The sequence below is a fragment of the Phoenix dactylifera genome, chromosome 2 (genome assembly GCF_009389715.1).
Source record: "Phoenix dactylifera cultivar Barhee BC4 chromosome 2, palm_55x_up_171113_PBpolish2nd_filt_p, whole genome shotgun sequence".
In the NCBI taxonomy this organism is placed as follows: Eukaryota; Viridiplantae; Streptophyta; class Magnoliopsida; order Arecales; family Arecaceae; genus Phoenix; species Phoenix dactylifera.
In genome coordinates this window covers 6,426,428-6,443,061 of record NC_052393.1, presented here as the reverse complement: position 1 = coordinate 6,443,061, position 16,634 = coordinate 6,426,428, and the positions used below count along the sequence as shown (strand labels likewise).

The 16,634-nt window shown below is 40.2% G+C and overlaps 1 protein-coding gene and 1 long non-coding RNA gene across 2 annotated transcripts; both read right to left on the bottom strand.

Annotated features, from left to right (window-relative positions):
• Positions 1-3,002: 3,002 nt before the first annotated feature.
• On the bottom strand, positions 3,003-4,050 carry LOC103711815 (abscisic acid receptor PYR1-like). Its single transcript, XM_008798100.4, has one exon. The coding sequence runs from the start codon at positions 3,911-3,913 to the stop codon at positions 3,272-3,274; it is 642 nt and encodes a 213-aa protein (XP_008796322.3). The 5' UTR covers positions 3,914-4,050; the 3' UTR covers positions 3,003-3,271.
• A 5,036-nt stretch (positions 4,051-9,086) lies between these two features.
• On the bottom strand, positions 9,087-13,645 carry LOC120104393. The gene is made up of 3 exons (XR_005506804.1): positions 13,493-13,645; positions 10,183-10,370; positions 9,087-9,349 (listed from the first exon to the last, which is right to left on the bottom strand). It is a non-coding gene; the product is annotated as an uncharacterized LOC120104393 (long non-coding RNA).
• Positions 13,646-16,634: the final 2,989 nt, after the last annotated feature.

The following is a 16,634-nucleotide window of genomic DNA, read 5'->3' as shown; positions in this document are numbered from 1 at the left end:
TGGATCAAAAATCTATTAAAATGAAAAATGATCATAAATATAAATATAGACCAATCTTACCGTAAGTCAGTCAACTGAATACGCATTACCCATAAATAGATTTAGGCGGGTAAACTCGTTTATAACCCGGACTTGTTTATACCAAATCTAAAACCTGCTCTAAGCAGGTTGATCGAAGGTCAAGTTAGTGGTTCGGGTCATAAATTGTCATTCCTAATCATTGACATCCTAATCCTAATGCAAATAACATTAGTTGCCACCCTCATAAAGCTCCCTTATTGTTTCTTTTCAAAACCAAAATAGATTTACTTCAGAGTCTTTGAATTTAGATCATTTGATCCACATATTTTAGGTGTCTAGTTAAGAAAAAAATTAAGGTTAAAAGATATAGTACATCTCTTTCCCCATTTTGTCTCTTTGTTTCTATAGTTCCTCTCATCCACAAAGGCTAACTAGAAAACTATAATTTAGAAATTACCTTATACAAATAGTCAAAACCTTCTAAACCATGGTTAATATGGGTCTAGTTAAAAATAGAAATACCACAATTAGCTCATGACCAACGTTAGAAAGCTCGTGATGCAATATCTTCTATGTGTCAGCTAATGCGATGCTCCTAAACCTGGGTTTAATACATCTCTAAAGTCTCAATCATTTTGCCCCCTCACCAAAAAAAAAAAAAAGCCTCATTCATCACCGAAAGCATGCACATTACACATAACCTCTATTCTAACCATCTGGGATGCTCGGACACTAGAATTTTAGCATCCTTATCATCTGAAGCTAATGATATAGCATCAGAACGTTCCAAAGCAATTTTTCTTTGATATTTTAAACTTTTACTCCATTGGTTCTGACGGTAGGTATATGATATCTGAGCATATCGTCGCCACTATATTGATGTTAGATTTAAATTTTAAATTTTCGCATACTTAAGACGATCTCGCGAACAGCATTCTAGTTCTTGGACACCAAGAGTTGAGCTCCGGATGTCTGGGAGTAACTCTCAGACACCAATTTTGTGGCATTTGAGCCTTCTTATCCCTGTGTGCTTCAGTTTTGCTAGATTTTTGAATTTGAATGGAAGATAGGCAGAGCTTATCCACCCTTTAGAGTCTCTATGAATAGCTCTCTACTCCCCCCTCTTAGTAGGACGATGAGTCACTTGCATCCACTTCAATACTTGAACGATGGGATGCTTTAAGAGAATCATGTTGCTTGGAAATGGTAGAGCTGGAGGAGCTACTGTGATCCACAAGGATGCTCAAGGATTCCACTAGATCCTATACCCAGGCTACATTCTCTCTATTTGTTTATGCTTTCCCTTTTTTGTTTTCTTTTCAATCTCTTTCTATGTGCATCTTTCATTCATGCCTCTCATGCATGCACTAGAACAGGATATTCAGCCTACCTATAATTTTTTAAAGAGATTTTTAATTAAGGGATGAGAAAGTATCTCAAATCTAATCTATCCCCACCATCTCTTGAGTGTGTATTGATTTATGGAGGTTATTATCTTTAGTGCATCCATCGATCATATTATTACCCGTTTATAGTCTAATCCTGAAAAACCTGATAGCCATCTCCATGAAGATCCTCGAGCATGCTCTAACCAAAGAAGGAAGAACCCATACGTATAACTCCCATGATCAAATAGGGCATCTGATGATCAAAGATATGATTCTAGCGGAGATCATGTACTAGAGCTAAACTACTACATAGGTGGCAACCTTTCGAGTAAAGGCAACGTGCTCCATACAGTTATGGACTGTTAGCTCTAATATAATTTATAACGTTCTAAAACTATATCCACAAAGGCTAACCAGAAAACTATAATTTTAGGTTCTTGGCTGTGCTTAAGTGCTCAAGACCTTCCAAGTGCATTGCCAATTCAGACTAAACAATTCTTGCATTTGTTGCATTGAAATTAATAGATTTAAATAAACAATTGCTCGTTAGTAAAACAAGCTAGATAACGATCACAAGCTAGATCCACTATTAATAAATCTTCACGCATGTACGAAATGCTGGATCTTCATAATCTAAATAAAATCAGTCACCAAATAATGACAAGCTTTCAAACGATCATGAAAAATAGACGCAATCGCACCAGCCCATAAGCGAAGCCATGACTAATAAATCAAGGCACATGTTGGCATTTAATCGCCAGCCTCAGAACTCTGCCCGTAAAACACCATCCGAATCATCATTTTAAATTTTTGTCTCAGACAACCTGAGCCACACGTGCAGATCTAGGCTAGCCTCTATCTATAGTAGCTACATAAATGATATGGCAGCCCAAGCCGCTGACAAAGTGTCAGGCGAAGTCACCCGTGCCAACACCTAGCTCTGTTGATCATTTTAACCAAAATAAAAATAAAAATAAAAATTCCCCAAGTGAAAAAATTTCCCCAAGGGAAATATGTGGTGCCTTGAAGGCTCCTTGGATGAAAATCTTATCTCAAGGGCAGTCAGTCATGCTAGAGGACGGCTCAGCTACAATCATTGGTTGGATGGATGTATCCTGCAGGGCGGCAGGAGGGAAGATGTGGCTTCGTTGTCAGGGCCCAGATTTCAGAATGATTGCAGCTGGGGGTTGCCATTTATTCGACACCTCAATATCAGGGGCGAAATTGAGAGTGGCCTGATCTGGTTTGTGCTACGTTCGGCGTGCCCTGTAGGAGAGAGAGGTCCTTTTAGAGGGTAACTCTGCGATTGTCATTAGGTAGATTCTGCAGATCTCAGGAAGGTCGGCGATTACCATCTGTTACTGAGAGACATTCGGGCCATGATCCGTGGTGGATTGATGCTCCAGATGAAGCATGTATTTAGAGACACCAATAAGGCTATTGATTGGGTGGCTTCTTTTGTTGCCAACTACTCGAAAGACTACGTCTAGATGGAAGAGGCGGAGTTGCCCAATGCTCTCCGGAATATTGTGCTTTTTAATTTTTTTTAACTATATGCGTACATGTTAGGAAAATTCCGTTTTCAGCAAAAAAAAAAAAAAAAAAAAAAGGTAAAATTACACAAACGTCACTAATTCCACACAAAATAGACACTTGCTCCAGCCGAAACTGGAGGACTTTAGCAAATGAACACGAGAGGATGGGGAGGTTTCAGTAATTTCGTCTACTAAATTACGACATTCTCACATCACGGACCCCGGAAACAAAAGCTAGAAAATGATAATAATTTTTTTCCCCCGTCTTCTCCTCATCCTCCTCCCAGGGCTTTTGTTCCCCTCCGGGCAGGGCGGAGAGATCTACGGTCACTTCCCCTTCTCCGGATCGGCGGCGGCGGCGGCCGCCATCGCCTCGGTGACCGAGGCTAGCTTCTGTAGGTTGAGGCGGACAACGGTGTCGGCGAAGAGCCGGGTGTCGTCTACGGTGTTCCCCTCCGGCACGTCCACGACATAGGATTCCAGCACCACCGTCCAGATCCCTCCCCCCGGCCGTCCGAGCTCGGAGACCGTCGTCACCGACCGGTAGTTCCGGAGGCGGTGCTCACCACCGATGATGCTGAACCCGGCGACCCGGCGGTCCTCGTCGAGCACGTCGAGCCGCTCCATGCTGGTGCTCGCCGGGAGGCCGGAGATGACGCTGACATCGCGGAGGCAGCCCACGCGGACATCGCCCCCGCCCTTGATGGCGCAGCTCCGGATGAAGTGCTTGTAGATCTGAGGGCGGTCGAAGCGGCGGACCACCGACCAGACGGTGGCGGCCGGGGCGCGGATCCGCTGGGCCAGCAGCGAGAAGCATTGGCCCGGCTCCACCCGGTACACGTGGTGCGCCTCGATCGTCGTCCGGAGTTCCTCCTGCTCCTCCACCGTGAGCCCCGCCAGCATCTCCGGCTTCGCCACCTCCGCTGCCGCCGATCTCGAAGATTCCTCCTCCGCTCCTCCTCCCTCCATCGATGGCTTCGTCTTCCTCCTCCTCCTCCCCCAGGGGTGGATAGAAGCGGATCCCGGTTACTCTTTGTACCACCGAGTTAGGGGATAAAAAATGCGACGGAGAGTGGTGGGGGACTGGGCTGAGCCTATGAGACCGTGGCCGTGGCTCCTATTTTATTATTTAATTTATTTTAAAAAACAAAAATAATCAATTTCTCTTCTATTCTATACCGTAATAATTGGACTAAGTAACGCCCAAGGCTTACAGGGCTTTTAATCTTTTTATAGTAGTTTGCTGTTAATATCGTCAAAATATTCTATTTAATTTTAGATTTTTTTCCATAAGCATTATCCTAAATATCTAATTTTACATAAATATTCTTCCAAAGTTAATATTTATATATATACACATACACATGCACACCATTGTAAAACATTTATTTTACTATTCTATTTTTTTATTCTTATTTTTGCACGTGTACCTATACCATCTAATACCATTAAAAATTAACAATTTTAAATTAAAATAACTAATATATTCTTAGCAGATAGATGCGCAAAAAAAAATTATAAAGCAATCACAATGGAGAACAAAAATAATTTTAAAATTTTATTTTATTTTTAGTTAAAATAAATATAGTTTTTATTAATAGTATTAGAAAAATTGTTATGTTAGGATTATTTATGCAAAAAATAGTATTTTATAAGAGTAAAAAAAATTAGTATTTTTTAGTTAAAATAATATAGTTTAAGCAAATGTTTATATAAATTTAAATTTTTAGAAAGATATTTATATTAAAAAAACTCTTAATTTTATCCCGGGGTAGACGGGGACACGTGGGTGCCGGCTGGCTTGGGAAGGGCCTGGTCGGCCCGCAGCCGACCGGTTGAGTTATTGTCAGCCGAGCCGGGTCCGCTACCTCGCTTCGGCCGGATCGTTTGCGTGGTTACGATCGCCGCAAGGGACCGTAAATCGTCATCTCAGATATTCGAACACAAGCGCCTGGGGTCCAGGAGATTCTGACGAATCTCTAGTCACGACCGTTGGATGGGCGTCCGAAACGGGTTTCGTCAAGTGGATTATCTTTTTAGCGGTGGATGGTTCGGTGATCGCCGCTTTAATGCCGGTCGCGATCTGGACCGTGCAATAATGCTGGGGTTCAGGACGGCTTGATGCTGGCGTGGAGCCAGTTGGCGCCGGCTGGCCAGGGGTAGAGGGGTAGGTGATGCTAAGGTGGAGTTCACGTGGATCGCGACGTGTGAGGAAAGCGACTGCGGCGGCTTGGGAGCACCCGCTACGAAAAATGCCGCTGCAGAACCAAGCCGACCGAACTCTAATGACACATAAATTTTGTTGTGGGCATAGCTACGTCCATATGGACAAATCCCAGATGCATACTATAAAATATAAACTTGGAAGGGCTCCAACCCTTCCTTTTTATCTTACGAGAAATTATTCACTGCATGCACCTCGTACCTGTATATGCTGACAGCCACTCTTTCGTATACCTTTCAGGCAGTTCATATCTTTAGAAAAATTAATAGGACAGCTGATTCAGTTTCCACTTTTATTGCTCGGCATTCTGATGTAGTTCTGTAGACTACTGATGTAGCTATCTTTTTATATTTATGCTATTTTTTCTTTCTTAATTTTACTGGCTGTACTTACACTAAAATTATTTGAGCTATCGTTGTTTCCAAAAAAAAAAAAAAAAGTACTTTGTGAATAGAGCCTACAAAAATAATTAATTATAACCGGTTGCATGCATGGATGATTGACATGGTGCACGTCATATAGAGGATAATTTTTTCGTCTTATACTTCCATCCCTATTTCGAGCTTAATCTAAAAGGAAGCCCAAATGACCTTTGGAATTGAACCCCATCAAGTGCTCTTTGAATTAAAATTCTATGATACTCTAGATGCATCATAGCAGTTAAGCTACAAATAGCAGATCATATGTTGGCAAAGAAATTAACTCTTATACGCGCATGTAGATATGAGACTCAGCTTCTCCACATAGCTAAATAGGAGGTCAGATACTACCACTTAAGAGGAGAATTAAGTTTTGATCTTTAAAAAGCACTTGTTTTGATTTAAAAGTTTTAGGTTGTTAGGCAGACAATAGCAGCAAACTGGAGTTAGTGGTACCTCTTTAAATGTCAACAAACATCCATATCACTCTCTCTCTCTCTCTCTCTCTTGTTAGGAAGTTGTTCAATCAAGTCACAATCACTTGAAGATAAGAATGTCATATAATTATCAATTAAGAGATGCCCCAGCTGTCACATTCCTCCTCTTGAAAGAGATTCTAGATTTGACCTGGTATTTTAGTTTCGGTAATATGTTGGATCTTTTCATTCTCTCTACAAGGGAAAGGAAAAAAAGGATAAAAATGTCAAGTACATCAAACAAGTGGGCACTTATTTATCTATTCTAAGGTAGTAAAGTGATAAAGATTAACTATTGTATGCGACATAATTAAAGTGAGAAAGCAGTGGAAGGATTAAGATTTTGATTTTTATCAATGTTGGATCAAGGAAATCAAAATTTTCAACCTTTGCAACTTCACAAAATAAGAATGAGAAATTTGGTTTTTTAAAGCTTATATTCGACCTTAAATCTTATTCAACTATATTGACACAATGCCCTGCTAGACAAAATACCATAATATTAACAAGAATGAGAACTTTTGATTGATTCAACTATGTAGTATGAAGTAAATAAGAAATCCACATCAAAGTAAAGACAGGTGGAGAAGGAAATAAAATAAGCAAGAGTGTTGGAATGAAGGGGCATTCTTAGAATTGAACTCCATCTCACAACCTCTTAATGTGAATCATTTGGTACTCATCATCTTTTTACCTCTACATGATAATCAATTACAATATCTACACTTACAACAACTTTAATTGTCATTCATAAAAATTAATTGCTGGAGTGATAAGATAGGTTATCTAGTATAGGCCAATTCCATTGAATCAAATTCAGCTTTCCTTCAAATCCATCCATCCATCTATCTATCTATACACATACAATCTTATGAAAAATTAACTTCCTTTAACTTGTATTCTGAAGTTAAATCTTCTAGTTTTTGTTAACCTTAATGGTAATATGCATTATATTTAATTTGAGAATGACGAACATGGTTGCCCATTCCTTGCCTCCATTTGCTATCCCTCACAGCTTCTCTCACCATGGGATCATGATCACCTCATGCAAGCTTAATACTCCAAGCATGAGAGAAGTACTTTGATTTTATGCATTAATATTGACCTATATATAGGCTTCCATCAACAATAAGAAAGAAAAGAAAGTGAAAAAAAATCCCACAAACCAGGGCCCTTCTATCCTTTCCCAAGTATATGTGCTAGAAAATGGAGCTTGGGGCCTAGACTTTCCAGTCTTATTCGAGGGTCCCAAACTTTTTTTGTAGTTATTTCTTCTTCTGCTTTCTTCCCAGTATTAACAACAAGGAGAATACAAGCTTGCAGGTCCACGAAGGGTAGGAATTATTCTCCAACAAAATATGGTGGCGATTGCACACACTACAATTCTAAGAACGTCATTATTTAGCAACTTGCATTTAAAAAAGACGTCTCCGAGGCATTACCACGTCGTTTGATGCTACGAAAACAATATAAAAAGGGATCACGATGCATGCATGCTTGGTGCCCCTCTTTTCCTAGAAGTAGGAAACCGTTTCGATCATCCACCTCAGATCTTTAGGCCTTTTCCAGTTGCAGCTCTAGTATCAGGCACTACTATTATTATCAGTCTACCATTTGTTGTCCTCTCCATTAAGTTTCTCAGTTTTATTCATAATTATACATACATACATACATACATACAATATATATATATATATATATATATATATATATATATATGTTATGTATATATATATGTTATGTATATATGTATGTATGTATATATATATATATGTGTGTGTATATATATATGTATGTATATATATATATATATGTATGTATATATATATATATATGTATATATATATATATATATGTATGTATGTATGTATGTATATATGCGCGCATGCGTGGATGCAATTGTTTGAAATGGATAGCAAGAAACCATAATTTAATAGACACTTTGAGATAGGCATGACATTTGCTAAGGGAGGAAGCAAGGAACAAAAGTGAAGCGATTTATCCAAAACTCTTTTATGGAATTAGATTTCGTTTGGGGAAGTTTTTGTAGAGCCAAAAAATACTTTTTGGCTCTCTAAAAATATTTTTGAAGGAAAAAAGATATTTGGTAAAAATTTTGGAAAGCTGTTTTAGCTTTCTCAGAAAACTAAAAATAGTTTTTTACAAGAAGTTTTATATTGGAGCTTTTCGAAAAAACTGTTTTGAGCTTTATTGAAAATCTATTTTTTTTTTGAGTTTTGTTAGAAAATTTTGTCAGTACTTTTTCAATTTATTTACTAAATACATATTAAAATAATACAGTATTTTAAAAATATAATTAAAAAATAATAAATAGTTTTTTATAAAAATTCTACGCACTACTTTTAAAAGCTTTACTGCCCAATAGCTTCCAAACAGGGCCGTGGGCGATAATTTGGCTTGCAATCAAAGCATAGCATGTGATATGTGCTGCGGCATCCAATGGCAGTGTCGCGTCAATCTGTCATCCTTTATGCAACAGCTAGGACGTCGGAACTCGCGCGAGGCTATTGGCCGCACTAACAACCACAATTATGGTGAGTAATGGCACAACTAAAAGTAATGAGCCTGCTTAACGCTCTTTCGTAATTTGCACAACAATCAGATAAATATGAGCCATTTCGGATCTTGGTGGACCCTATCCCATGATTCCCATCCCCCTTCTAGGAAATGAGAAAGAAAAATAAAACTCTAACATAACACAACTAACTGCTGCATATCAACTATGAAGAAACTATTGATTAATATGAACTGATGGATCAAGTGCTATATGAGGAGATAAATACTTTGTTTGCAGCAACGGTTTCTGCTAACAGCAAGAGCAGAAAGCACAATAACTATTCAACTTTCAGGAGGCTGATGCTACCAAAAAGACCTCTCATGAAGCTAGAAGTGTAAGAAAATGTTAATCTAGATTGAAGACAAGGGCTATTCATGTACATGAACTAAAGGTTGAGAGCTCCTAGTGAACTTTTTGATACTTTTATTCATCACTCGTTCTTCCTTGTATCTATGATCATACTTAAGTTGGTAAATGTCATTCGATCACTGCTGACACAATGTGTCAATATAAATTTTAAACATCAACAGCTTTTCTAGATGACTACATACAGCAGAGTAATTAGCATCCTAGGAATCTTTTGCAGAGCCAACTCTTTAAAATCCTCTGCTTCTCCTTACTCTTTTGGGTACTAATAGAATCTCTCGCATCTGGAACCAGCTGCTCTGTAGCTGAACTCTTCACCTTTTGCTGTTCAACAATTCGCACCTTATAGCAGAAACATTTATCATAGTTAAATTGCAGGTTTCAAGAAAAAATCATGATAGCTTAGTAATGGATGTTTTTTTAGTGAAAAAAGTTAGCTTAACAGTGTCATTTCTGTAAACCATTGTGTGACCTCTGAACTATTCTGCATCTTATGTGTTGGTTTCTTCCATTTGCTAACTGATCACTGATTTCTTACTATCCTTTCCCTTTCCAAGCTTGATAGTTGATGACACAGTGCCACCTGATCATTTTTATCTAGTCCATCTCACTTACCACTGCTTATTGTTGAGAGAAATAAAAGACATTCTGGTTGAACATAGTATTTCCTTTCTTAAAAGTGAAACCGCACCTCCTGTGACAAATTTATCAAAGGATTTATCGGAACTTTTGGGAAATAATATGATTATCATTTTGTATGTATATATGTATGTATGTATGTATGCTAGTTATTTCTTCAAAGGAAATTTCAGTTGAAAATTAAAATTAAAATCTTAGTAGAGGGGGGAAATGAAAAGGCCTTTTCATGATGGAAACTTGTATGATCATTAAGAGGACAAAATTTCTATATTTCAAAATGAAGTGATTGCCAAAGAAATATTTTGTCTAGCATATTTGTAACTTTTATTGACTGAGGTTTTTCATTTACTTTCTCCTTTCATTACGACTGAATTAGTTACTATCCTGAGTGTCAGTGATTTCATTTAGCTATCGTACAGCTATAGTTTCAAATGCTGAAGTTCAAGCACAGATAAGTTTAGAAGATTTATTCTTGTGAGAAAATCCCTGACAGAAGGAAGTTAATCTTCCTATTGCTATTATATGTTCAAGCTTACCAGTAAATCATGCCTGCCGGTGCTAACTCTGTGCTGGCTGCAATCATGGTGTTCTGGGATTCTTCCATCAAGCTTTGAGAGGAGCCAAATTGTTGTCTCTTGCTGGATTCTTGCCATATGGATGGGCTCTCAAGAGTATGCACTGTTGACGAGCTTGATACACTGCTTGCTTCCATTTCTAAGCTTAACTACATCGACACATTTAAATAACAAAATGAATAATATAGCCAATATACAGATACGGAAACAACATAATATCTTATTAGTGCTCTTATCATAGACAAATAGCTCCAATTTTCAGAAATGTGGTAGCCTCGAGTGCAGATCGAATCATTAAGAAGACAGCAAAAGAGAATATCTGCGAGAACATTTAGAAATATTATCTGTGGCTGCGATGACATCAAAAGAATCAGAGTTGGCATTGAAGTCCGGGTTGCAAACAAAACCAGCAAAGTTGGAAAAAAAGGTCCTGTTTAGAACCAAGGCATCATGTTAAGAAAAGGAAGTTGAAAACAAAACTTCCTTGATCTGTTAGCTCCAATTTTCAGAAATGTGGTAGCCTCGAGTGCAGATCGAATCATTAAGAAGACTGCAACAGAGTATATCTGCGAGAACATTTAGAAATATTATCTGAGGCTGCGATGACATCAAAAGAATCAGAGTTGGCATTGAAGTCGGTTGCAAACAAAACCAGCAAAGTTGGAAAAAAAGGTGCTGTTTAGAACTAAGGCATCATGTTAAGAAAAAGAAGTTGAAAACAAAACTTCCTTGATCTGTTAGGTTATCATATAGATGATCAAAATTGCTACATTCCAGGATGATTATCAAGTGTCAGCACACTAGTGACCACAAAGTGTCTGCAGTTTGATTAATGCAGGGGCCAATGACATGACTATGAACATTGCCCCCTCCTCACTTGAGCACCTAGCGTTCAAACACTACATAGCTTAGTTTGCTGATAATAACTAAATCTCGGGGAAGATCTTTTAGTACAAGGGTGGAATTCTCTCAAAAGGAATATGCCATTTGTTGCTAGAAATTGGACCCGGGGGCCGCCGCGAAGCCGGGGAAGGAGGAGCTTCGGCGCCTGAGAGGGCAGACGGCGGGGCGCCGGCCGGCCGCGTCCTCCGCTGGGGAGTGGAAGAGAGCAAAAAGGGGTGGTGCGTCCAGTCCTGTCCTGTCCTGCAAAAAAGCCGGTGGCCGGGCTCCCCGGCGCCGGCCCTCCGATGCTTAAGTCAGAGGGGGAGTATGTGGAGAGAGCAAGCAGGAGAGCATTTGGATAAGATAAAGAGGATGATGTCCTCCATTGTGTCTGTGCTGTTTGCTTCTTTTTACCCGGTCCAGGAGGGTTCTGTCCCGGGCCCCCTCCTCTCCTTTTCCCCCCAGGTTTCCTTTTATAGAAGGATTTTTGTTACCTGGGAGGTGACAGGAGGTTTGTCCTCTTTTGTAATAATTGGGCACGATTTGGCCCATTAATGGTGTAGTGGAGAACGGGACCGAATCGGACCGGAATCAGGGAGTTGTCACGGTCGATCGGACCTGTTGGAGTGGTTGAACCGCCGGCCGTGGTGGGCCTGGGGTCCGTGGATGGTAAGTGCATTTATTACCGAATGAACCGGCGGTCAGGGAGAGCCATACGCTCTGATGGTTCAGTGATCCGGAGATCGTCTTGGGCCGTGCTCATTAAATGACTGAGTGCATCGGAGACTTGAGGGAGTCTCATGCATTAATGGCAGGTCGTGCCGAATACCTGCGGAGATCTTATGCCTTGATGGCTTGGAGATAGTGGCAGATTGTAGTAGAGTCGCGTGTATAGCCGCCAGGCCTTTCGAGAAAGTTAGGCGGGGAGGAGTATTAGTGAAGGCATCGGCTCGGCAAGGGTGCCGAGCCGAGCCGGTCGCCCATAGGGGCGCCCTGTGGCGGGGTTGCTTCGAGTACCCCTGGTCGGCGCCCTTTGGGCGAACACCTTCTAGCCGAGCGCCTCTATTTGGCTATTTTGATTGGGCGCCTCTTGGCGCTCTCTCTGGTCGGCGCCCTTTAGTCGAGCGTCTTCCTGGTCGGCATTCTTTGGCCGAGCATCCTCCTGGTCGGCGCTCTTTGGCCGAGCGCCTTTCCGGTCGGCGCTCTCTAGCCGAGCGCCTCCGTGGCGGTATGACTTGGGGTTTTTCCCCCAACACCATTGGTATTTATACAGGAATTCTGTGCTTTGACAAGCTTGGCTAAATAGGAGGAGGTGCGGCACTCAGGATTTGTGCAGAAGCAAGCCTTTCCCAATGCTGTAGTCCACAAGCCTATGGCATTGACCTAAAGCTAAAAGCACTAGGACTCGATCCTTAGGATAAAGAGAAATTAATTTGGGGAGCTTCCTTTCCTCAATATCTTTTGAAACTCGAGCCGAGAACGGACTAGAATTACCTATATCTACCTATTTATTTTGCATATAGTCTATTAAACATTCCATAGTTATTGAAAAATCACCTAGCTTTGCTCACCCAAAATGGTTAGCCGGAAGTTATTATTTGGGTTCCTTGATCCTGTATAAATGTCCAAGATCTACCCAGCGAATAACCAATATGGGACTAAACACACGCCCGCACGGGTCCTCACATACTCCCTCCGTTCAAGCCCTGACGTCCTCGTCAGGCTAAGGGTTCAAATCCTTTCAAATTTAATCACAAACACCACGATCGGCTCATGGTTAGCCCCAATTGATCTGTGCTGCAGTGTCTCCTAGTCCATATAGATTATGGGCTGGGTCCGCTCTGATACCAAATGTCACGCCTCCGCCTCCGCGGAGCACGTGAGGCACCCAGTGCCCACGTGGGGGGGAAACACGGGGCTCCCCTGCCATATATTATCCAGTTCCGGAGCTTTACGCAAGCGTCCTTCACCCCTCCCCGGTTTTGTCTGCAGGATTTGGAGACACTCGCCTCATATGCCCAGGCTCTGGAACAAGTCTTTCCGATGTGGGACTATTAGGTCTCACACCCTTCCCATCATCGGATAAAAGTCGTCCTCAGCTCTGATACCATTTGTCACAACCAGGACCTCACCCAAAATGGCTAGCCGGAAGTTATTATTTGGGTTCCTTAATCTTGTATAAATACCCAAGATCTACCCAGCGAATAATCGATATGGGACTAAACACATGCCCGCACGGGTCCTCACATAACAGTCAAATAAGGGCACATTTTTCGGATTATTACTTCTCTAGAATATTCTTTTTCTTTAGTAATCCACTTGCCAAACAAAAAGAAACAAACAAACAAACGTTGTAGTTAATATACTTAATGTTCGCAATCATCATCACCTGAGCTAACCGGTGTTCGAGCACGGCGACACGGTGCAACACCGATCCTTTTGGCACGGGCTTCTTCCGCCGCCAAATCCAGCGGCACGTACCACCTCTGCGGCGGAGAGACAACGCCGTCGCTCCTCCGCGACAGACTCTTCTTTCTTTCTAAATACTCCATCTGAGATTGTTGCGTCCAGAACAAGATAATAACAATATGTAAATCATGATAAATCCCACAGATAGATACCAAAGATACAAAAGAAAGTGTTTATTAGAGAAAAGCACGGCTAAAACCTTACCAAGTTATCAAGGCGATCCAACCTCGGCAGCAGCAGCGGCACGTGACATCTCCCATGCCATCCTTCTTCAAGCGCCATGGCTTCCTTCTTCAGAAGACGCCGGCTCCTAAAAGGCGTTTCTCTCTCTCTCCGCTGCCTTCCAAGTTCTCGCGGTCTAACTGTCCCGTTACAACGACGTACCCAAAAAAGCAACGCCATATTACCGTTGTTGTACCACGGAGCGTCGACCCGATACGTAAGACTTATCCGATGCGGGTAAGGGCGACAGGTGCCAATTTCGGATTGGATCGAGCAAGAAAAAATAATATGGAAAATCTTAACCTATATCCGACCCGACCGGTCAATTTGTATCATCCAATTGATTCAATCTAATTACTTTTGCAAGATTCAATATCTGATACACCTAGCCTAATCTATCAAATTAAGTACTAGTCAAGATTTTTATGAGTTAATACAATCTTTAACCATCTTAATGGGTGACTAATCCCAAGATTAGCAGAAATGGTGGATCACACGGGTCCATGATAAAATGCTAGATGCATATGGAAAGAATTATAATAATATGCAGCTTTAGCATGTGCATATAGTTTTACATCTATCCCAAAAAAACACACACACAAAAAAAGAACAAAATATTGACAAATAAATTTGTATTATACTAAAGATAATGTTATCGACCACCTTTTTAAGGCATTGTTGCCGATGTCTTTAATAATTCAAAAACTTATTAAATTTGGAAGATAAAATTAGGAAAAAGTGTTGATGCCACGTGAACTAATATCTTAGGACAAATTTATTGTAGGAATAAATTGACAACTCAGTTAGGATAAATATCTTTATTTCTCAATTTTGACATTTTGTCACACCAAAAATATTTTCTCAGTTTGTTTACCAAATAAATATTAAAGTTTTACAGCACTTTAGAAATGTAGTTTGTAAACAGCAAATAGCATTTTATAAAAGCTCTACTTCAAAAAGTCTTACTTTCAAAAGCTCAACCGCCAAAAGCTTTGCCAAACGGGGCCTAAGATCATTTTAACAATACAAGTGGTCACTGCAAGGATTCGGTGGCTTGAGTATTCCATCTCTGGTGTCATCCACATAATGCAGTAAATCGGTGCAGTGGTTCATTTCGTATAGTGGATTTAGTTATTAAAACAAAATAATAGAAATAAATTATTGTTTTCTGTTGTTAGTTCTTTTTCCTTTTTTTTTCAAAATAAAATGTAGACGGATCATTTTGAACTTACATTGAAATATTATATTAGATATTCTTCTTTCTCATTCTATATATTAATAGACTTTATTTCAAAATCCAAACCAGGTCCATAGGCCGCAAACACTTACTAAAGCCGGTCTTGATCTCGAATTGGCTTGGCCGGTCCAAGCCGTACCACTACGGGGACGAGGGCAAAAGCGGAGAGAAAGAAGTGCCAGACCGGTACCTAAGATCTCCGCCGTACATCGGATCATGATTTTTTTTTTTTTTTTGGTCAAAAGATAGGAGGGGAGGGGGAGGGATCAGCCCACCCACGTAGCAGCCCCATTACTGGGCCCTCCATTCACTAGAAAATGTTCGATACAGGTCGCAGGTTTTCGCGTGCCTTTTTCGACCCGTAGGCTCACTGCCTCATATGTGGGTACGTCATCTTAGCGCCACCTCAGTACAGATGGAAGGAAAGTATATCTGCTAGCGAGCCGTCCGGGCATGGGACATTCGGTTCGGATCATGATTTTTGAGGCTTCATCTGCGACATGAGAAACCCAGCGAAGGAAAAAAGGTAGAGCGTACAATCGCGGGCTCTCTTGTGGGCTGGGGGGATGGGAAAGGAGGGAAAAGGAATTGTGACTTTTGGGGAGGACGGACTTGCTCTCGCAGTATGGATCCAGAAAAAGAATCCACGCTGAGGACAGAAGTCTTCCCGATCGTCTAGATGGGAAATGGCCTTGATATCACAACTTGGCATGATTCTGTTAAAACTTAATGGAGTTTTTGTGAATATGATATCGTTTGCAAGTTTTCACCCTTTTTTTTTTTTGTTGATACATTGTTTGTAAATTTTTATTGATCGATGATTGTTTTTATAGGTTGTTTATAGGAATCAGTTTTGTTAATATAATTTTAAAAATTACATAACAACTTATATCAGCCTAAATTATTTTTTTATCTATTAATATTATTTTTTTATTAGTATGATTCTATATAGATAAGTATTATTATTTTTATTAATATGATATTATACTAGCTTATATTATTTTTTTCTTTATTCAAGTATATATATAACGTACTAAATAGTATGAAAAAAAAATAAAATTATTATTTTTTTTTTGTTTTTCGCTCTTTCTACAAATATTTAAAACAAGTTCTTCGAGGAGATCGGAGCTTCCCAAAGAACCAGCACGAAGGAAAAAGAAGCGGCGTCTCGTTGGAGAAGCTCAAGGGTGCATACCCATGGTCTCAGTTCATCCATAAATTAAAAAGGTAGTGCAATTATCTCTGTTCACTCCTCCCTACACGTCCAGATTTTGTTTTCTAAGCACACGTATCTCGCTTGAATCCTTTCTCTTTGCCGGAGACACAGGGCTCGTTTGGTTCGCAGAAAAAGGAGGGAGAAAAGTATGGTCAACGGAAAAGTAATGAAATGCCTCTTATTTGGTTGGAGTTTTCAAAGGAAAGAGATAGAAAAGTTGTATTCCCATGGGAATATGATTCCCACATTTCATGGAAAAGTCTTTCCCATAAAGAAACATGGGAAAGTTACTTTCCCATGAGGTGGGAATCACTTCTTTTTTATTTTTTCCCAAAAAGACCCTTCAGCATTAAAGAAACATTAAAGATCTAATTTTTATTAAGGGCA

Bases quoted from the DNA above. Each gene is read 5' to 3' on its own strand.
- LOC103711815 (XM_008798100.4), bottom strand. From the start codon at position 3,913: ATGGAGGGAGGAGGAGCGGAGGAGGAATCTTCGAGATCGGCGGCAGCG.